General features: G+C 48.7%; 9 protein-coding genes and 1 non-coding gene across 10 annotated transcripts; 7 read left to right on the top strand and 3 right to left on the bottom strand.

The window, feature by feature from the left end:
* Nucleotides 1-1,808: 1,808 nt before the first annotated feature.
* On the top strand, nt 1,809-3,168 carry FPRO_15246 (uncharacterized protein; the record flags this gene model as incomplete). The annotated part of the gene is made up of 2 exons (XM_031220454.1): nt 1,809-1,959; nt 2,009-3,168. The coding sequence occupies 2 exons, from the start codon at nt 1,809-1,811 to the stop codon at nt 3,166-3,168; spliced, it is 1,311 nt and encodes a 436-aa protein (XP_031086112.1).
* A 284-nt stretch (nt 3,169-3,452) lies between these two features.
* FPRO_15247 (uncharacterized protein) lies at nt 3,453-4,955 on the bottom strand (the record flags this gene model as incomplete). The annotated part of the gene is made up of 1 exon (XM_031220453.1): nt 3,453-4,955. The coding sequence occupies one exon, from the start codon at nt 4,953-4,955 to the stop codon at nt 3,453-3,455; it is 1,503 nt and encodes a 500-aa protein (XP_031086111.1).
* Nucleotides 4,956-5,507: 552 nt separating this feature from the next.
* On the top strand, nt 5,508-5,591 carry tRNA. The gene is given in 2 exon segments: nt 5,508-5,544; nt 5,556-5,591. It is a non-coding gene; the product is annotated as a tRNA-Tyr (tRNA).
* Nucleotides 5,592-6,594: 1,003 nt separating this feature from the next.
* On the top strand, nt 6,595-8,875 carry FPRO_15248 (uncharacterized protein; the record flags this gene model as incomplete). Its single annotated transcript, XM_031220452.1, has 2 exons — nt 6,595-6,961; nt 7,020-8,875. The coding sequence occupies 2 exons, from the start codon at nt 6,595-6,597 to the stop codon at nt 8,873-8,875; spliced, it is 2,223 nt and encodes a 740-aa protein (XP_031086110.1).
* A 204-nt stretch (nt 8,876-9,079) lies between these two features.
* On the bottom strand, nt 9,080-9,924 carry FPRO_15249 (uncharacterized protein; the record flags this gene model as incomplete). The annotated part of the gene is made up of 2 exons (XM_031220451.1): nt 9,080-9,530; nt 9,605-9,924. The coding sequence occupies 2 exons, from the start codon at nt 9,922-9,924 to the stop codon at nt 9,080-9,082; spliced, it is 771 nt and encodes a 256-aa protein (XP_031086109.1).
* Nucleotides 9,925-11,353: 1,429 nt separating this feature from the next.
* Nucleotides 11,354-12,993, bottom strand: FPRO_15250 (putative lactonohydrolase; the record flags this gene model as incomplete). Its single annotated transcript, XM_031220450.1, has 8 exons — nt 11,354-11,562; nt 11,641-11,720; nt 11,771-11,867; nt 11,932-12,141; nt 12,197-12,304; nt 12,357-12,550; nt 12,606-12,760; nt 12,808-12,993. 8 exons carry the CDS (start codon nt 12,991-12,993, stop codon nt 11,354-11,356), a joined length of 1,239 nt encoding a protein of 412 aa, XP_031086108.1.
* Nucleotides 12,994-13,962: 969 nt separating this feature from the next.
* Nucleotides 13,963-15,744, top strand: FPRO_15251 (uncharacterized protein; the record flags this gene model as incomplete). Its single annotated transcript, XM_031220449.1, has 3 exons — nt 13,963-15,293; nt 15,364-15,515; nt 15,587-15,744. 3 exons carry the CDS (start codon nt 13,963-13,965, stop codon nt 15,742-15,744), a joined length of 1,641 nt encoding a protein of 546 aa, XP_031086107.1.
* A 496-nt stretch (nt 15,745-16,240) lies between these two features.
* On the top strand, nt 16,241-17,680 carry FPRO_15252 (uncharacterized protein; the record flags this gene model as incomplete). The annotated part of the gene is made up of 1 exon (XM_031220448.1): nt 16,241-17,680. The coding sequence occupies one exon, from the start codon at nt 16,241-16,243 to the stop codon at nt 17,678-17,680; it is 1,440 nt and encodes a 479-aa protein (XP_031086106.1).
* A 395-nt stretch (nt 17,681-18,075) lies between these two features.
* On the top strand, nt 18,076-19,251 carry FPRO_15253 (uncharacterized protein; the record flags this gene model as incomplete). Its single annotated transcript, XM_031220446.1, has 1 exon — nt 18,076-19,251. The coding sequence occupies one exon, from the start codon at nt 18,076-18,078 to the stop codon at nt 19,249-19,251; it is 1,176 nt and encodes a 391-aa protein (XP_031086105.1).
* An 841-nt stretch (nt 19,252-20,092) lies between these two features.
* Nucleotides 20,093-21,685, top strand: FPRO_15254 (putative MNN2-type II membrane protein; the record flags this gene model as incomplete). The annotated part of the gene is made up of 1 exon (XM_031220445.1): nt 20,093-21,685. One exon carries the CDS (start codon nt 20,093-20,095, stop codon nt 21,683-21,685), a length of 1,593 nt encoding a protein of 530 aa, XP_031086104.1.
* Between the last annotated feature and the right edge of the window lie 19 nt (nt 21,686-21,704).

Below are 21,704 nucleotides of genomic sequence, written 5' to 3'. Positions count from 1 at the left end.
AGGAAGGTTGTCAATAGAGGCATTTGTAGATGTTTTCACAGGGCACACTTTAGGGTAACACCTTATTTTTCGCCACGATATTCGCAGACAGCCGATGGTCTCACAGAGTGGGTTGATGATGTGACTGTCACGGATACCATAGTGCCAATTAAATATCTTTCTTACAAAAAAATGCGGGAGAAACTGGCTGGGAAGAAAGTGTCTGTGATACTCGTGTATCTGACCTAACGGAAGCCCCATCCGAAGGAGCAGGTTACGCCAGAACTTTTGACGGAAGCTTTCGCTGGGATAGTTGCAGTGGTCATCTCGGAAGAACTGTCTTTCCGGCCAAAATTCCCAAGTCATTTGACTTGGGCCGTGCTGAATTATCCAGGTCATGCAATTTTCGCCGTGCAAACAATCCCTCCACTGGCAGTGCTCTTCCGTTGCCAGGTCGGCTACTGAACCAAGTTCTTACCATGACCCACAAGAGTGCAAACCTAGGGATTATTTTTCGCATTCCCAAATATACAAGAGTGTGCTGGGCTACGAATTGCTTCTCCCAGTCATGTACGGCCTTTTCGCAACCTTGGCTTTCAACCATGCAATGCAGCTTGGGTTGTTCAAGATTTACACTTCACCAGTGCATTCTGACTGCTTGAATGACCACCCAACAACTAAAATAAGGTTGCGATTGACAAGGGCTCAATGTATCAGATTACAGTCTGTTTTCCGAGACGTCATCAATCTCAATCTCAAGGCCCGAGTAAGCGGTGTCTGGTTCATCAACTAATTCATCCTTGCGAGTTTATAGATTCAAATGCTGGACTTTTGGCATTTCTCATTAACCAGTGTCGGTGACTACCGGAACCTCCCTACAGACAGGGGAATCGAACCAGGGTCAACAAAGAACTGCCATGGAAACAATAAGAACGGCTGGTAAAACAACACCAGTGCTCGCTTGATCTGGTCCATGAATACCCACTCACTCACCCACGAGTCAAACCCATCACGGAAAGTGGGCGCATGGTCAATTACCGCATTCGGCCTCCAATCATCAGTTGAAGTCAAGTTCCCATGTCTTGAACAGGGCTTAGGTAATGTTGACGCAGAGACTTACGCGTCGATTGAAGCGATTATTGATCAGAAAATTCATCAATTTCAAGGCTATGCTCCTTTAGAGTTTGCTAGCTCCACGGGATGACGAAGGTGGTCGGGTCGAAATGCGCGCCCACTTCTCGGGCCCGGAGCCGAAATCGATCGGTGCATCAGATCAGACCTGAAGTGATTGAGTTCGGCAGATGGACGTAGATATACCTGATCAACAGGTTCAGTAGCATCTAAACTATAATATTCGTATCAAGATAGTCTCTCTCTATTCGGGACAATGCATCATCGATGCTCAATTCACCTAAACTAGCAGCATAACTTACAGGTCTTAGTAGAATGCCTCTCAAACACTCCCGCCTTTTCCGTTACTTGATTTTCTCTCCCAGCTAAAACGTTAGGCCCATCGCTGCAGATTTCAGAAGAGCGCCACTGCTTGTCCCCCTTGCTGGGCCTACGCGCCTGACCACGACAATCTGATACGATGTCGCATGCTTTCCCCTCTTTAACCTCCGTGCGTCGTCCAGGGCTAGACTGATTAGGCATCGTCGAATAGTATTTTTCTTTCATGCTTCTAGGAATGACGCATCGATGTGACGATGCTTCCTTTGGAGCACTTTCTTAAAACTGCTGGACCGCCGATATGTCAATCGATTACTTGGCCAGAACTATCGTGACCGACTTCGTTTATTGTTCCCATTGATATCGTTAATTAGTCCATCATGATTATAACACGACATACTGTTGGCTTAGCTTTCTTAGCTGCTCTTGGCTGTGCTACCGATGTCAATAACACCGATCTTGAGCCATTGCGGTTCACCAAGAATGGTACTTTTCAGATCGCCATCTTCTCCGATATGCATTTTGGGCAATGTGAGTTCTTCAATCGACGGCAAGAATTGCAATTGACCCTCGGTTATAGATGAATCATCAACAGGTCCTGAACAGGATCGCAATTCTGTTGAAGTGATCCGCAAAGTCCTCGACTACGATAGGCCTGATCTGGTCGTTCTTAACGGCGATCTCATCAATGGAGACTCAACATTTGCTCACAACAGCACGCATTACGTTGACATGATTGTTGAGCCAATCGTCAACCGCAGCTTGACCTGGGCATCTACATATGGCAACCATGACCATAACTACAACATTGCTGGCGATGATATTCTTGAGCGCGAACAACTGTTCCCTGGAGCGCGCACGCAGAAAATGGTTAACAAGAAGTTGTCGGGCACAACAAATTACTATCTGCCTGTATACCCCTCGGACTGTACCGATACTACCGATTGCAGCCCGAATCTCATCCTATGGTTCTTCGATAGTCGCGGCGGTAACTATTATCAGGGGTCTTATCAGCCAAACTGGGTTGACCAAAGTGTTGTTGATTGGTTCAATGAAACAAGTATCGAGTTGAACGACAAGTACAACAAAACCCTCCCTTCGCTAGCATTCGTCCACGTTCCAGTCAACGCCACAGTTGCACTCCAAACAGAGCTTGGAATCCGGAAGAACTACCAGCCGGGCATCAACGAGGATCCTCCGGTGTTTCAGCAAGGAGCAGGGTGGTGTGAGAATGCAGACCCTAACGAGACTTGTGATTACGGAGGCCAGGACGTGCCATTCATGGAGGCTTTGGTCACTGTTCCTGGAGTCATCGGGCTGTTTTCTGGTCATGATCATGGAAACACGTGGTGCTATCGCTGGGATAAGAAACTCGAAGGAATGACTGTCGAAGGCAACGGTATCCATCTGTGCTATGGACAGCATTCTGGGTATGGCGGTTACGGCGATTGGATCCGCGGTGCACGAGAGATCGTTGTCACAGAGGATATGTTGGAGAAGGGGGACGTAGAGTCCTACATTCGTCTCGAATCTGGCGATGTTGTTGGGCGGGTGACGTTGAATTCGACCTACAACGACGACTACTATCCTGCTACGCCGAACACCATGACCTATATGTCAGAGGCGTTAAGTGGCAGTAGCAGCGATGAGGAAAGTGCTGCGAGGTGCATTCTGTCAGGGTCTGAACTCATGACAGCGATTGGGGGGTCATTGGTTGCGATTGCTTGGTTGTGCTTTTAATCTTGAAGGCGTTGTTTAGATGAGTCACGACGATATGGATACCCATGTTCTTTTACATACCATAAAATCATTTCTATAAATATGGCATATATCCCAAGTTCACATGCTTTGTCGTTTACTCGTAATCCCCTAAACCTAACTTCATATCAGCATCTGATTTCTGTGTACCCAGCATCATTTTCATAGCTACGGCACTAGGCCTCAGCGGCCAGATCACATGTACAACTACCATCAGGCTCTTTTGTTCCCTCAGTATTTCATCTTGGAGTAGCTTCTTTTATGCATCACTTTCGATGCTCCTCATCAGAACTTTCGCTCTCGATCGACTGCCGCAACATCTCCACATCCTCTTCATCAATAGACTGCCCTCTTGGGACTGGCTCCTCATGATGCGTCTCGTGACTATGCAGTCTCATGTTTACAAACATAAACCAGAGACCCAAGTCATACATGATTCGCAAGATGCCACCCACCAAGAACGCAATCCAGAACTTCCCAGATTCAGCAAGCCCTCCAGTCAGTGAAGGACCAGTGGCCATGGCCAGGGTTCGGAGCGTCGAAGTGATTCCCATGACAGCAGTGCGCTCTTCAGGCTTGACAACAGCCGCGATGAAGGCTGCTCTGGGTGCTTGATCCATGTTGTTGAGACCCATACGGATGAAGAGGAGTATGACCGTGAGAACCAGACCACTGGGTAGAGGGAAGAACAGAACTGAAATTGAAGACGGCAGATGAGTAAAAACCATGGTGTTGATAAGACCTAAGTGACGAGATAGAGGTCCTGCAAAGACTGTTGAGACGGTTGCCAAGACTTGGGCTGATGAGAAGATGTTTCCGAGGGTAGTCTTTGAAGGTGAAAATTTGTGATCAAGGAAGTAAGTCGTGAGAGATTCCGAAACCATTCCATCGGCAAGAGAATCGATGGTTAGGAGAAACCATAACCGGTACATGACAGACCTGGTACCAGACGAAACGCTTGAAAAGCGGCTGACTGGCTCAGGGGGGTTTGCTGTCACGGACTGTCTTCTCCTCCGAGCATCTTCCTCTTCCTCCATGGATTCGCGTAGAAGCCCTTCAGCTAGTTCGTCGGAAGCTTCTGAAGAGTCATCGTGATGGGCTTCCGTCTTATTGCTCATGACAAACGCAAACAAGACGTTCAGTGCACCCATGAGGATGTACACCCAGAAAGTCGCATGGTATGCCCTCACAAGATTCCATCCCTCTCGCTTTGTCATGTTTTCGACAAATCTTCCTGCCAGCGCCGCACCCCCTGCAGCACCAAGACTCGAACTGGTGATGTACCAAGCCAAGACATCAGCTCTCGTTTTCGGGGTCGTGATGTGAGACAGCATAGACTCTTCGATGGCTCGGAACGGACCAAAGTCGCTTCCGCTCGCGCTGACCACACCAACGACAGCAGCGAACAGGAGAATCCAGAAATTCTCAAAGATAGAGAATATCGCGCCCGAGACAGCCATCAAAAAGCCACCCGCCACCAATACCCTCCGCCGACCAAGCCCATCGGCCATGAGCGTTACAACCAAACCGAGCACAACATCGCCCAACAACGTCAAACTCATGAACAAGCCAATCCTGAAATCAGAAAACCCCAGTTCCGAGAAGAACTGCGCTATCGTAAGCGTGACAGCCTTGAATGCAAACATGCGACATGTCCGTGAGAGAATAAGCAGCCAGGCATCTCTACCAGCAGAATACACAGCAGAGATTCCCGACTCGTGGTACAGCCAGTCAGCTTTTTGACCAAGCGATGATCGTTGTGTTGCCATTGCGTGGGCTATTGAAGTTGAGAAAGAGAATATGAATGATCGCGTGCTCGAATCGATATGATATGAATTGTTGCGGGGTGTCGCCGATCGGAGTTATCGGCACCGTGATCGGCGGTGTTTTTCACCGAGTTACTAGTTCTGGCATCATTGTGACCTCGCTTACATTTTCGCATTGGGGAATGAGTCAGTATCAAGAGGAAGGAAGAGGATTTCCGGGTGATGAGTCGGAAGTAGTATTCGGAAATGGAGCGGAGATCGAATGGTAACGAGGAACGTTGCAGTGCTGTTGACGTGAAAACCTTGTTAGCGACAAGGTTACTTCGGTGAGGCTCTATTCAGAAGGTCAATTGCGCATGGATCAATGACACTAGCAAAGAGATGACTAGTAAGAATCGCAGTATTGTATAGCAATGCCATGAGGGGTCCAACAGACTGAACGAAATGAACGGCACTTACTTGATTCGAATGCTCAGTTCCACTTGGTGCACTTTCATTTCCGTGGAAGAGTATGAGTTGCATTTGCAAACATGTTTTCAAGAATCCAGACCTTCTCCCCGAATAGCTCAGCTGGAAGAGCGTTCGGCTGTAACTGATATTGCCACCGAAAGGTCACTTGTTCGATCCAGGTTTCGGGGATTCAATTTTTTGCATTTTCTTGCTCTTCATACTCAAGCAACAGACGCACATATCTTTTTTTTTTTTTTTTTCAATCCCTGTCGCTCATCTTACATCCTCAGTTCAGCTTTGAAGTCGACCCTTAAGGTCTTACTGATTGCCAGAAGCTACAGCCTCCCTTTGACTGAAATTGCTGACCCCGCCCGTGATGTTAATTTCAAGAACTGTCATCGCCCATCATCCTAAAGATGGCTTCATCCTCAGAATTACCTACTTGGGACTATCGCGTTTCTCAGCTATCAAGAGAAATGGGGTTATACTCTGGGACTTTGATGAAGATATCTCCGACCTTGATAAAATCAATCCAGACGAGACCGTAACGTACAATGGACCTCATGCAGCAGAATAGCATCGCTTAAGAGAGAAGCGGGAGGAACCCAAAAGAGAGCTTTTCCAGCGCAAAGAGATTGTCCGAAACCGTAGAGAAGATGCAAGCGAAGACGGGGAAGATAAGGTTGGAGAAGTGCGGGCTGCATATGACGCCTTGGGGATATCCGTGTCCAGAAGCCAATTAACTCAACTGGGTCCTATCGACAGCCAGTTCGATCTTCACTGTATGGACTACTTTGACTGTTTTTATGATCCCAGTCCGCACGGCTACCAGAGGAGATATGTCAGGATCGAATACGAAAATAGAGATGTGGCGCACAGCGGTAATCTCACTGGCCGGTTCTGGCTTAATCCCAAGGTCGACTTTGAACTTGTCCCATTCAAAGCCCCAGAGTGTTCAAGCCTTGAACATAATGAGATCTACACCACTGACGGCAGATTCTCTATGATACTGCAATTCATTGACAAAGATCACCTGATCCTCAGAGCAAGCCGAGATCTTGTCTTCTGGTGTAATCCACAGGATTCGCCAGGCCGGCTAAAAGTTGCCGTGCTTCGCCTCACTCGTCTTTTCGGAGCTAAACTTCTGTCGCGTCGCAAAGGCCAAAAACACAATTTACAATCATTGACAAATATGTCGACTCCAACTTCTCCTTCCAGCGCTCTTGCACCTTCCGCGAAATTTCTCTCGGTGCAAGGCGGTACCCTTTGTGAATTTTGTCGCGATGACAAGCTGATCCAGCCAATCCGCACCAGAGCTCTCTCAGGACTCACCGAATCCTCGCGCTACTGCGGACTTTGTGCAATGTGGCTTGGGGCCCTTGAGTATTCTCGCCAAAACCTGAGAGTTCGAAACCAAGATGTCGTACTGAGACAGCATCCATTAGAGCAAAACGTCGATGATGTGACGCTTGTGTTTCTGAGTTCTCCAAAACAGCCACAAATTGTTTGGCCGGGCATCGGACATGTTTGGGCAGCTCTCGATACGATCGATATCAATGGTTAGTTTGGGCTTGGATGGCCGATTTGAGATACACCAGAGCTGACTAGCGAGTGTAGACGCGAAAGACATCAACATAAAGCCGTTGCCTGGATCCGATCAGACTGAGACTACTTGGAAATCGGTCAGAGAATGGCTTGATAGATGTGAAAAACACCATACAGATTGCAAACTTAAGAAGACATCCACCTGGAAGCCAACTCGACTGCTCTACGTCTGTAATACAACGGCTGCGCTTCAAGTCCGCCTTGTCGAAGGTCAGGATATATCCGACGATGTTGAGTACCTGACCCTGAGCCATTGCCCTGGTGCAGGAAATGCTCTTCAGCTTACTCGCAGCAACATCGAAGCTTTTAAATTTTCAATTCCTGTCCATGAGCTCTCCCGCGTCTTCATTGATGCCTGTAACACCACCAAAAGGCTGAGTCATGAATATCTCTGGATTGGCGCACTCTGTATAGTCCAAGACGACCCTGCAGATTGGCAACATGAGGTCGGTCGTATGGCTTCCATCTATGGGAACTCATGGCTCAACCTCTCGGCTGACGGAGATGATGTGGCTGGCTACGGGCTATTCTGCCCTTCCGACAAACGAGCCGCCCGCCCATGGTACCCAGTATACATACATCGTGAATGGGGCGATGGGTTCCCCAGTAATTATTGCATATCCGAGTATCACAACTGGTGGGAACGCATCTCAGACTCAGAGTTGAATCGAGGAGCCTGGGCTCTCCAGGAGCGTGTTTTAGCGTCAAGGGTACTGCATCTGGGGCTTGAACAAGTTGCTTTCGAGTGTTGCTCGGACGCAGTGTGCGAACGACTGCCTTGCGGTGACCCAACGATAAGGCATAACACTGCCGTATTGACTTCACTGAAACGGTTTGTTCTCAACGCACGAAACGGAAATCTGTCTTATCTGACTCCTGAGAATGTTTTTCGGAACTGGAATCAAGTAGTTCGATCCTACTCCCAGGGACAGCTCACGGTTGCGACTGATAAGCTTGTTGCGCTGTCAGGCCTTATTGATGTACTCTACCCCCTCTTTCAACATATGGTGGAGTCTGTAGATCAATTTGAAGATGGCCGTGAGAAATACGATACACAAGCTCAGAAAGATTCATCCTATCCTAGGTCGCCAGGGCTCTTTCTCGCTGGTCTATGGCGGCCATATGTCGAGAGGCAGTTGGTATGGCGAGCAATGCCACGCAAATATCTATTCGAATATGATGGAAACACTCCTTCAGCACCTGGGAAACGCTACGACGATTACATTGCTCCAACATGGTCCTGGTGTTCGATCAAGGATGCCATCATCGAACCACAGGAAGTGAGGTCAGTGGATATTTACTTCACCAAAGTCATTGATACAAGTATTCTCCCTCTGAATCAAGCAATACCATCTAGTGGTTTGAGACACTGCGCCTCCACTGGATCATTTCTCCGTCTGCGGTGTTCGTACCTACCTATCGTCGAATTGGGGCCCGTGAGCGACATGAAAATTGTGGACTTGGGAGCCGCAACTAGTGAGGGAGGTCGTGGTGATGAATTGATCGAAATTCAAAGTAAAAACTACTGGGATGTGAGGTTTGATCAAGAGGCTATAAACTGCAAGTCGGCCATTGCGGTTCCTGTCTTTGCAAACATGGCGTACTTCACCAACCCCGTACATTGCCTGGTTCTGGACGAAATACGGGGTGAGAATGGGAACCGATGGTACATACGAGTTGGAGCTTTCGTCATCACTCACCCTGGTGATGTGCAGAGATTCTGGAAGGCTATCGATGACTTTGATGAACGTATGCCGGAAGGGTGTGAGAGACATGATGGGCTGTACAGATTTAAGGAACTGGAGAGGAACAAGTCTAGGTATGTGAAGATGGCTGAGGTCTTGCAACGGAGTGTTGAGATCAGGTAGCTTTGCTTGTGCTCATCTCATGGTGCTAGATCGAACGTCAAGGCTCTGAAATTCTGAATGTACAATCCAGGGCAAAGAACGCCCAGGAGGGAGCAGAACAAGAGGCAATACCCAGGGGGAAAGTTCTGCGGCGATGCATTCAGCGAAGTCAATCATATTCAATAGCGATACTAAATAGTAGCATGCCCTTAGTCCTCCCTATCTTTACTCGTCCTTGTAAGGATCGAAGCCCTGAACACCATCACCAGCAGCCGCCTTGAGCGAATCACCAAATTCATCATCCAGCTTAGGTCCAACACCACCACTCCAGTTCTGCAGCATCTTGTCTCGCAGACCAACATCAGGCCAGTTATCCCAGCCAACAAGAGGAGCCTTGAAGAAAGACCCAGTAGGGTTCTCGGGGTTAGCCCGATCATCGTCGTTGGCGAAACGGTAGCAGTGAGTTCCGGCACCGTCCTTGTGATAAACGAGAAGAGGGGTGCTTCCGTCGCTGGGAAATTGGTTGCTTGCGCCGTCGTATTTGCCGTGGCAAGAGGGAGCTACGCGGACGACATTGTCGCCTTGGGTGAAAACGACGATGTTTTCCCAGTCGTGGCGATGGCCTCCGAGAAAGCTGCCACCAACAGCTTGGTCTTTCTCATAGTAGGTCTCATACCTTTGAGGTTCAATGTTAGTATGTACACTAAGATGAAGAAACCCTCTTGTTTGAGGTTGAAGAGAAAGACTTACATAATGGCACAGAAGCCATTGTTGCAACGCTTGCGAGAATAGGTGTTGCTGTTATCAAGCTGAGGAGGATCACGACAGTCTCCCTGGGGAGTACCAGTGGCACCGTGACCAGGGTTCAAGTTGCCATCAGGATCGATGGCGGCGGTCTGGTAGCAGCCGTCGCCGTCGAAGTCAAGAGCAGGCTGGAACTTGTTCTCAATATCAGAAGCGCCTCCAGGAAGGGCTGTGAGAACGTCTCGCCTGGAAACAGAAACGGGAGATGCCTGGACTGAGGCCAGGGCACTCAGGAGGGTGGCGGCGGTGATGAGCTTGTTCTGCATGGTGGCTGTTTGTTTGACGTTGTGATGGGAGGTGAAGATGTTGATGAGATGGGAGTTAAAATAAAGGGGGATGGTGTCGTATTTATACCTGTTTGAAGCTCTTGGGGACAGGTTCTCGTCTTGAATAGATCAACATTTTACGACTGACAACCTTGATCGCGGCTTGTCCATGGGTGCTCAGCTCAAATGCACATCTTAGGCAAGCACGTTGCATCCATGTTGATCATAATCTTGTCAGGATCTTGCTCGTCATAAGCAACAAAGTCGCCAGAAAGTTATGCACTTTTCGGGTATATCACTCAAGATCATCTGCCGGCAGTGCTAGCGGATACGATCTGTGTGCTGTGATAGGCCAGTCAAAGTGCATCCTTCCAGTCTATCCACGGTATACTTTGCTGGAAGGATTGTTTCAGCACTTCCGGCTTGAAACGGGTTGGAGAGTCCATTACATCATGGCCGATTCTCTGCTGCAGAGTCGGGTTTTCTATGCTGAGGCGGGTTTAAGCCAAGACTGATCGGCAGGCACGTGGGTCGACGGGACGTTTGTGAGGCTGCGTAGGATTGGAGGCAGTTCTGCTACAGCGCGATTCTTTGCGAAAGCCAATAATTGACGTTCTTATTGTATAGGAAGTCTTGAGAACGCAAAAATAATGCGGTCTCCATGCGTTTCTACAAAGCTCATGTTTATGGTGACTTGTTGTCTAATAGTTGTTGAGGCTGGGTTGTCTTCTTTGCTGCGCATGGCTACCTACCTACCTGGTGTTAGTGGCCTGCTATACGAACATTTCTGCCTTACAAACTGATCTGACGTCAGAAGTGAGCTACAGAATCGAAATAGGCAAGTCGTGTTCTGTTTCAGCTCCACTCCCTCGCTGATCAAAGGCATTGAATGTCACTCTGCAAGGGACCTTTTCATCCCGTTCCAATTTGGACTAAACACGAAGGATGCTGACATTCATGCATAAACAAATACCGATGCCAATCAGATTTATTGTCCGACGTCACAATCAAGGCCACGATCATCGTAGGATTCTTTTGTCGTACCAGGCGGAGATGCCTCGGTCAGCAACCCCCTGATTGATCGGCATCAGCTGCACAGCCTTGTGAGGGATCGGCAGATACCTGGATGGATGCTCGGGGCCGAGTGCTGTGCCGCCCTGTTAGCCTGTGTCTTGATCACAATGTAACCCATGGCGATCGATCACTAAGCTTAAAGCTTGATGTTGACAGCATCCTAGCTTGTTCTGGTAATTCAGTTACTACTCCATGTCTATGCAACTCCTTCAACACGCAGAAACCTGTTATTTTGCGCATGCAATACTATGTTTGCAAGCTTCGGAAAACAGCCAACCATCAGTCGTAGATCTAGAATTGACGCCTCGCTCTGAAGTCAAACCCCCGTACTGAGGTATCGGATTATGTCAATAGCTCAACTCAATGGTGCTCCAGAAGCAGCCAGAGTCGCATAGAACAGTTTTTTCCTCCCCATAATAACCATGCGTCCTTTGCCAGCGAATTGAAAGTTGGCTGCATTGACTCCTGTGTAAATCTTTCCAATGAGCTTTCCGGAGCGATTCCAGACATGCACGCCATCACCGCAGCCCGCGTACACGTTGCCTTTGGAATCACAATGAATTCCTGGTCATAAAGATCAGCATACTGGTCGTCTTTTAGAGCACGGCCTGCTAGCAGTAAGAAATGTCCAATCATGCTTACCATCCGGTAGACGAGCTGCTGTGAAAGCAAACGTCTTACGGCTGTCCCATGTACCATCTTCCTGTACATCGAATCGGTAGCTATCATGACTATTAGAGGTCTGGCCCTTGCTACTAAAGTCAAGACTTACATAGAGGAGGGACGAGTGTAGTTATGCCCGAATAGTGCATTGCTTATGCCAGTGTCTGTAACATAAGCGTGGAGTCCATCAGGCGAGAAAGTGAGTCCTGTAATTCGCTAACCGTCAGCAACCAACTCACATAAATGTTGTGGGAATTCCCATTGCCTCACCATTTGGAGCGACGAAACCATCTGCAACAACAGTCAACGCTCCAGTGTCTGGGTCGAGGCGATAGACTTGGTTTTGCAGTCCGGGTTCGGGGCGGAAGTACTGCCAGTAGCCATACATGGTATCTGTGAAGTAGATATCGCCGTTGCGCGGGTTGACGGAGACATCATTGAGGGAGTTGAATTGCCTGCCAAAGAAGTTGTTCACAAGGGCTACAATGGCCCAGTCAGTACTTTTCACAGCGCAGAGATTTGAGGAAGTCATTACTTGTTGTATTGTATGGCGCTTCGGGGTTCATCAGATACAAAGCCGAGGGTATCTTCTCGCCTTGCCCTTCGCCTGCGAAGATGATCTGTCCCTTGTAATTCGTTCCGCCTGCGATTTATGAGCATGCGTCAATTATCCAATATCTAAGGACTATACTTACCATTGGGGTTGATGACTTGCGGATCAGAATCTACCACCGTGATCTTGACTTGGCTCTCAGTGTGCGATCCATTCTTCAGAGCTTCAGCTTCTGCCAAAGAAATCTTTTGGATTACAGATGACTTTGCAAGTCCTGTCCCAGCATCCGGATCGCCTGCATTCTGCACGAAGAAAACTTCTGCAGTTGGAGGGTTCCTATGCAATTCCGCGTTAGTGATTACCGAAATGCTAGGCCGTTAGGTTTACGAACCATACAACAGCTTCGTGGAAAATGGGATCTTTTTCTGAAGTAGCAAGCAATGTCAAGGTTGGATTGCTTCCGATTATATCAAGGAACTCCGCATCGTAAACATGAAATGGTCGTTCAGTCAGGGATTCATAGGTAACTCCTGGCCAGAGGAACCTCTGTCACCGTGTCAGCACAGGTCACAGCCACTCTTATGCTAACTCACAGTTGTAGCATTAGCTTCTTTCGGTGGAGGGACATGCTCCAAAACATTGAAGCTCTTCTGGTCGATTATCTGGGCCGTAGCTGGTAGCTTGGCAGGGTCGATGACAGTGGGCTTTGCCTGAGCCTCACCGAAGAGGCCAAGGCTATAGGGAACTAAGATGCCAATAGCAAGTACTCCAATTGCCATAGTGGTAGTATTTAGGAACCAAGATTGCTGTGTTTTGCTCGTTTCTTGTTTTCCAGAGTCATCTCGACTCTTTATTGTCGATGTACCCCGCTTTGTCGACATTTCTGAATCCTTGTTCTGCCTCTTCGAAGGTTGTATTCGGGGTCGCGCCAATTGATCGGCATGAACGAGGGACACTGATGATGCAGGATAGCTAGGCTTTTCCGTGGGTACAGCCGATGTTGGTCTAGGTAAGGTAATCTTCCAGTCGTGGTCGCACAGATGTGAAGCCAGCTCTGATGCGACGATACTGCGGGGAAGATTGATGTGGTCCAACGAGAGACTATGAACTCGGGAATGTCTCACAAATGATTACCAACTATTGGGCTTTGATAGAAATTGATGCGAAATGAAGAGCGCGAAACAATGTCATGAATATTGGGGCTTATTCGAGGTTCGTTCGGTCCATACGGAAAAGCCCGCATTCCGACTACCGAACCGAACCAGCGGAAAAAGCAAGACCGGGGCATTTCCGACGAAGATGGACCCTACAAAGAGAAGCTAGCGACAGTTCATGATCTCTAGCATCCAATTTGAGATAACCTTGTGTTCTCTACACCATCCCGAAAAATCGGTCTCTTCGCTGCGGCTGTTCCGTGACATCCTCTATTTAGCATGTGTCCCCACTGAAGCAAGCTGGCTCTATCCACAAGGTGAGAATAAAGCAATGCGGCTCGTCTCGTGTCTCATGATGGATGGAAAGCACACTCAACAAAGTGCAAGGATTCCATACTGCTACGGAACAGCAAATAGCACGATACTCTCCAGCGGGGTACTGAGGCACGTCGTGAGAATTTAGTCTCCTCTCAGCACTAATTCGACAACGTAAGCGACGATCATGGCGCAGCGAAAGGAACAGCAATTAGCGGGGTGATCATGTTGACTCCAACATCACATTGCTCATTTCTGCACCTTCAAAGAAACAGCATAATGCCCAAAGTGTCTCCATGGAAGCAACGAAGCGACGGTCTCTGGAGCCGGCCGCTCATCGGCCCCGAGCGCATGTTCGATCAGTGGCTCGAGATCGACGGTTGGACTGAATGGATGGGCGCTGTCATCTTCACAATTGCTCCGTCTTACGCGTCTCATCTGAACAGCAAAGCCCCCATTGACACTTGGTTTAGCAGAGCAGTATCGCGCCTTTGCCTTGAGAAGCCTTCCCTCCTCGCAGTCATTGAACGTGGCCAAGATGAGTCGGCGGTTGCAAAGTCTCGGGACTTCGTCTACCGTCCTCTTACATCAGACAATGACTTATCTGAGAGGATTAAGCAGAGGACTACCGTTCTGCAGACCGAAAAGTCAGCTCAAGAGGGCTTGAAGTTACTCACGGACGACTTCTACTCGACTCCAGAGAAACGCATCAGCCTTGAGCTTGGAGACCATTTGATACACATATCGATTGTTTCTTCGTCCTCTGAGGCGGGGACTTTTGCTCTTGCAATCCGTTACAATCATGCACTGAACGATTTCTGGAGTGGTGCGGCTGTTCTCAATAACCTTCTTAGCAAGCTTGCGGATGGCCTAAGTACCACCCAAGTGCTATCACTTTCATACAAGGATGCATCCCACTCTTCTCTGCACCCTTGCTATCTGGACTTTCTTCGTGATCCTATTGGAGATACTCCGTTAGATGCTGAGTCTCAAGCAAAGGCAGCGCAGCTTCTTGGCGCCAATCTCGGCAACATCACTCTCTGCCCTATCTCGCAAGAACCAGCCAAAGACCGACCTGACACCGAGTATTCGGTGAGAAGGAAGGTTTTATCGCAAGAGACGACGCAAAAAGTCTTCAAGATCTGCAAGGAGCACGGCTTTACTGTGACGGCACTATTGACGGCCTTGCAGGCGCTTGCACTCCTCAAAACCTTTCCTCCGGAAGATGTGTCCCGAACCACGGCGGCACCTATCTGTGTGAGCAACAGGCTACGGCAGACATCTTTTGGTGGTAATCAGGATCGCTCAGCTTCTTCGAAAACTAGATTGAGCGAGATCTGTCAAGAAGCAGCCTATATCGGGCCCGTCATGGCAACTACTTTTCTTGTGTCTCCCTTTGACGTGAGTCCATATCTCAAGAACCAGGATGCTTCTCTCGGGGACGATAATTGGAGGAAGATTGTTTGGGAAGTTGCGCAAAATGTTGGTCGAGCAACTGATGAGGCGGTCAAAAGCAATCTGAGTGAACATGTGGATTGGACTCAAGGCCCGACTGCCTTTGGTGGCGTTGCGCACGCCATGGAAGCGATGAAAGCCGGTCTGCTGCCTTCGTAAGTCTGCTTGGCATTTATCACTATAAAGCTCCTGGCTAATCATTTCTTCTTCTAACAATATCCATAGGCCGCCTGGCATGTTTACTCCTCTGTCATCAGCAGGTCTTTTGGACGGACATCATCTCCCAGGGTCATACGGATCTCTAGATCCAAATGATAAGCCTGCACTGAATATTGACGACTTTTCGTTTTATTCACGAGTTAGCAACTTGTTTGGGCGTAAGTGCAATATTCTTGCTCTCCTCCACGTCGTTCTTGCTCTACAACGAAACTAACTGATTCAAACTCAGCTCAAACATGGGCTTGGACATTTGCAGGGAAGCTAAACATAATTCTGGTGATGCCTGACCCGCGAATTCGCTCAGTTCCAGATATTGAGTGGTGGGATCTGTTTAACGAGATGGTTATCAAAGTAGCGGCAGAGGGTTTGTCTGATGTTAGTGCTTAGTAGATGAAGCTTACAATCCAAACCGCCTCGGCTATAGTCTTTCCGGTGTAGGGCGCACTTTTGAAGTCCGATCACTAGCCGGTGAGAGAGAAGTATGTGTGTGTTGGCGTAGCGTTGGCGAAATCCATTATGCATGATTGGCTCGCCAGTGGCATGAGAGCCTCACAGTCAGATTCATCGCAACACTGCACAGTCAGGAATAGATGGTGCTATATTGGCATTGCGACTCACTACCGTACATAAAGTACAGGTCGCAATAGGACAAGAGAATCTTCTGAAACAAAGCACGATATATATCGAAGGACTTGGCAATCGATGCTTCGCTGTAGCGCCAACAACAAAAGGCGGGGAAGCTATCTCGACTCGGTCAGATTTCGCGCCCTTCAGTGTCCTTCACGTAATACCCGCAAGCCGCTCCAAGCCGCATCAGACCTATAAAGGCGCGATTCCCTAAACTCAAACTACTTGCCACTATACACGAAGCTTGTAGACTACAATGAACTCTTTTGGCCCCCCAGACCAAGGTGCAGAACTAGACTCACTAAGCTCTACCTTCCAAGCCGCCTTCGATCGGATCTTCCAGGCTACCCAGAAGGTCGGCGAAGACCCTCTCTTACGAGTAGCCGGAGGAACTGAGGTCTCTCAACTCAAAGCAATCAGCACTCCTGGCGGTGCTCACTCCGTGGAGGCAGCCATTGAGGATGTGTTCACCATCTCTGACTATCGAATGCGAATGAACCATCCCAAGTGTTTCTGCTTTGTTCCAGCACCTACCTCGCCACTTTCTTGGATAGGTGATTGTCTGTCTAGCGCTTTCAACTCTTTCGCTGGATCGAGACTGCAGGGCTCTGGTGTAGCTATTGTTGAGCAGACGCTGCTGCAATGGCTGTCAGCCAAAGTTGGACTTCCAGATACGTCTGGAGGTATCTTTGTCTCAGGAGGCTCTATGGCAAACATGAGCGGCATGGTACTTGCAAGGGAATGTATATTGGAGCCCGATTCTGAACACCTGGGCGTCGCATATCTCTCTGATCAGACACACCATTCTGTCAAGAAAGCCCTCCGCATAATTGGTATCAGGAGGAGTCAAATTCGAGTTGTTCCAACTAATGAATGCTTTCAAATGGACGTGAGTGCCTTGAAAGATGCCATCAAAGCGGACCGCGAGGCTGGTCTGAAGCCTTTTGTAATAGTGGCGACATGCGGGACAACAAACACTGGGAGCATCGATCCACTGGAGGTGCTCGCCCAGTTACGCGATGAGGAGAACATTTGGCTCCATGTTGATGGTGCATATGGCGCGTCAGCTTCCCTGGCTGCAACTCGAAGCTCTGTCGCCAACGGTCTTGGATCGGCAGACAGTATCTCTTGGGATGCACACAAATGGCTGTTCCAAACATACAGTTGCAGTCTCATCCTTTTGAGAAACAAGATCAGCTTGGTCAAAGTTTTCAACAACGACGGCGACTATCTTCGCGATGCTCTCGATGACGAAGAGATGCCCAACTTTTGGAACCTTGGCATGGAATTAACACGTCCCTCACGAGCGCTGAAATTATGGTTCACCCTACGAGTCCTCGGCGTGGACAGATTTGGGAAGATGATTGATCACGGGTTCCATCTGGCAGAAATTGCTGAAGCCGAGATTTTAAAGTTGTCAGATTGGCAACTCACAAGTCGGGCGAGTATGGCGATAGTGACATTCCGATATGCACCTGCGGGAAAGACTGAGGAGGATTTGGATGAACTGAACGCTGCGATCTCAAAACATTTGGTTGAAAATAATATTGGGTTGGTTTTGACTACAAAGCTACGCGGGAGAGTCGTTCTGAGGATCTGCTCTATCAGCCCAGTGCTTGGCGGGGACGAGATGGTGGAGGTTATTCGGCAGACTAGCGAGGTTGCACAGCTCATTTCTAAACAGTGCAGTCAATAAGCACCTTCAATTGCATTTCAGACATGTCACCAATTGAATGGATGCACAAATTGTATTTTGCAAACCGATGATACAGGCTGACTGATGATTATTTACGGGAACAACAGTGAATATGTCAGCTTACAAATGTCCAAGGTTTCACAAGGCCCGCATTCGGAAATTCCGGACACCGCGAATGTTCCGATGTCCAGCTGCCGTCTTGTTGAGGCCTTCAACCTTATCTCGGGTCTCAGAATTGCACCATAGCGCGCGGTAGACTCCACGATGTAGATGGTAGTTTGTCAGCCCCAGATGTGCCACAGATGCCAGTCAAGAACACTGCCGGGTATTTATCTAGACCTTGCATTCCATCGTAGCCTAGCCCGCTGTGAACCTCAATTCATCAACAACACAACATGTCAGTCACGAAACCCATCCTCATTTCAGGCTCCGGCCTCGCTTCATTGCTACTGGCGCAATCTCTCAAGCAGTCTAAGATCCCTTTTAAGATTTTTGAGCGCGATGAATCTTTCATCTTTCGCGCCCAAGGGTACAGGCTCCGTCTTTCAGTGGAGGGTCTAGACGCCATTGAATCTGTTCTCGATAAGAAGACATGGCAGCATTTTTGGGATGCCTGCGGCAAGACGGGCGGTGGTGGATATCGTGCATTCGATGCCGTCACTGGCCAACAGACTGAGCATGTCGTCGCGGAGAATCTCTCATCGCGAGATGGCAAGATTGTTGGTATTGCCAGAGGTGACATGAGAAGAATTTTCGCAGAGGGTTGCGAAGACTACATTGAATGGTCCAAGAACGTTACAGGCTACGAATTAACCGACGATGGTGTTTGCGCCATCTTCTCCGACGGAACAAAGTCCATCGAAGGATCTATGCTTGTTGGCGGTGAAGGCATCTACTCAAAAGTTGCGAGACAAGTCTCGGGTGGGAAGTTGAAAGTCTACGACACTGGCGCGAGGGGTATTCACGGCCAAGCCCCCACAACAGCATTCAAGCAGCTCGGCGAGGGAGTCTTCCGACTCCGCGACGATACACGCCCCGACGGCCACGCCTTTCTCATGACAAATGTTCGCTCGGGAGATATGAACAACCCAGATGTGAGCTTTGGCTGGACCATGGGCGGAGCTCCAGGTGTCATTCGCGCGCCGAACGACAACTACGCGATTGTCGGAAAAGTCGCCGCTGACATCGCAAAGTCAATTGCTAAAGACTGGGACCCAAAGTTCAAGGCTCTAATCGACAAAATGGATGAGGGTGAAGCTGCGTTCTGGAAAATCACCTGCTCGACGCCTTCAGGTGTACCTGAGTGGAAGAATGAGCCTCGCGTGACGGTCATAGGCGATGCAGCTCACTCGATGACACCTGCGGGCGGGATTGGTGCTAACACGGCTGTCCGTGATTCAGCGCTGCTTGGACGATTACTGCGTGAAGCTGGCGGGTACAGTGCGGGTGTCACAGCTGCTTATGAGAAGGAGATGAGGGTCTATGCCAGTGAAGCTGTTCATCAGAGTTACTCCATGGCTGCGCAGGGTTTTGGGATCAATATCGATGAGGAGACGACCCCAATTGTCTGAAGAGTTAATTGAGTGCGGGGTTTTGTGTTTACGAGCGGGTTACATCATGACGTCAGACTGAGATCTCTCTCGATTAGAGAGCAAGATAATTAAAGCTTAACCTTACCAGTATAAACAACAGTCAACTACATAGGTAGGTAGTTAACTATTAACAAAGGATCAATAAATACAAACAATTAAACAATATGCATGTAAATAGAATGTGACACTAAGAAGTAAGCCCAATTGACTGTTCTATTGTGAGACATCGGATTGTGGCATGGTATCGGGAAACGCGGCGGCATTGCGTAATGCTCTGTGAATCACGTGAAAGCTGATGATCTCTGCACAGCCAACAGCTCCTTTCATTTTATTTTTGATCTGGGCTGACTGTCAGCAGCGTTTCACGTCTCTCATCTACCTTCTTCTCCTCATTGTTTCTCTCCTGTTTTGTTTTGACGTAACTGCCATGATTCAAATCACATGATTCTCTTGAGCTGTTGCTCTATGACCGGTTGATCTCCTACAGAGTTTGCGACGAAACCCTCAAAAGACGTCTCAAAACTTTACGAACCTACTCCTGGACCATTCTCAAACATCATCCGACGCAAGAAAAGGGGGGATTTGGACAGGTATTGACAATGCGCAACGACAATTGTTCAACGCTACCAGAAAACTCGACACGCTCCAATTTTGACGATACTCGTTAATTCACAGCAAACAACGATATCGCGCTGGTCTCGAGCCTGCATCCACTCACTTTGTCCACTGATACAGTCAGAAGTCAATTGATATCCCAACAACCAACACCAAAGCCAAAGTCAAAACCAAAACCAAAGTCAATTCCTCAACTATCATCGCGATGCTCCGGTCTTGGCGCGATGACGCCTCCAAAAGCGGGAAATGGGTCAGCGTCGTAACCACGCGCCATCGTCTCGTCAAAATTCTTGGCGTTTTCATCTGTTTCATCTGCGCCCTCACGCTTTGGGAATTCTGGGCAGATCTCTCTGTCGCCTACAAGAGAGTCTCCTCACCAAGCCTCACCCAAACTAACCAAACTCAATCCGACTCTTCAACCCCGCCAAATCCAAACCCTATCTCTACGAGCGGGCCTCAATTTACTGGGCCGACTGAGCAGACGACGAGATTCTGGGAGAACCTTGTTACGGAATTCTACGCCGCGGAACCTCATGGTGATAAGATCAAACCGCCTAATTCTCTATCGCGCGACAAGTTTGATCCTCATGGCTCAAAGGCGCAGATACACACGGACTGGTTGGAGGTATCTGATGAGGAAGTCGAATCATTGAAAGAGAATCATGCAAAGTTTGTGCAAAGCCTTCGACACTTGGCTCCGAAAGTACCGTTCAAACGCAACACCAAGGGTATTGTCATCACTGCCAAAGGGTCAGCAGTTGGAGTAGCAGCGACGGCCATACGGATGCTACGGCATGTTGGGTCGCGTTTACCCGTCCAGCTTTTTCTCGACTCGGCAAGCGAAGCTGAGCACGAACAGTGCAACAATACACTATCCAGTCTGCAGGTGCAATGCTTGAATATGGACGATTTCTTAAAGTTGCCTGATACAACATCCGTTAAGCAACCCACGATTGAAAAGTATCAGTACAAGCCGTTGTCGATTCTCTTCTCCAGCTTTCAAGACATCCTATTCCTTGATTCCGACGCCTTTCCAATTCGAAATCCCGATCATCTCCTCACCGTGGAACCGTATAAAAGTCGCGGACTTGTGACATGGCCCGACTTTTGGCTGCCAACGATATCTCCCCTCTTCTACAAGATTGCTGGAGCCAAGGCGCCCAACGTTACTATCGACTCCAGAAGTTCAGAATCCGGAGTAATGCTATACAACAAAGCGAGGCACGCAGACAGTCTCTTGCTCGCGGCATACTACAACTTTTACGGGCCAAAGTTCTATTATCAACTTCATTCGCAGGGTGCTTGGGGATCAGGCGACAAGGAGACTTTCATGCAGAGTGCGTTGGTTCTAGGCAACCCCTACTGGCAGGTCGCAAAGCCAGCTACGCTGATTACTGATGAGAAAATCAACTGGGGGAGCGGTATCTGGCAGGCTGATCCTGAGCAAGACTGGAAGCTGCAAACACAGAAAGGACGAAACCAAACAACCGTATCTACACGGAAGCGAAAACAAAGGATAACCGAGAACGAAGTCAAGATTACGAGCACAATGTTTGCCCATCTCAACAGAGTCAAGTTCGATACTAGGCATCCGAATCAGGTGCTGGAAGACCTCGTACCTGAGCGTCCTGACGGAACTCTATCGCGACTCTGGGGAGACGATGTGGACAAGATCAAAGACGTCGCTGGATACGATCTTGAAAAGGCCATATGGGAGGAGGCTATCAAGGCTAATTGTGACCGAGAGTTGATGGAGGAATGTGACAAGATACGAAAGTATTACGAAGCAACGTTTTAGATGGGATGAATCAACGTTC

The sequence above is a fragment of the Fusarium proliferatum genome (genome assembly GCF_900067095.1).
Source record: "Fusarium proliferatum ET1 genome assembly, contig: FPRO_scaffold009, whole genome shotgun sequence".
Classification (NCBI taxonomy): Eukaryota; Fungi; Ascomycota; class Sordariomycetes; order Hypocreales; family Nectriaceae; genus Fusarium; species Fusarium proliferatum.
This window is presented reverse-complemented; position numbering and strand designations above follow the sequence as displayed.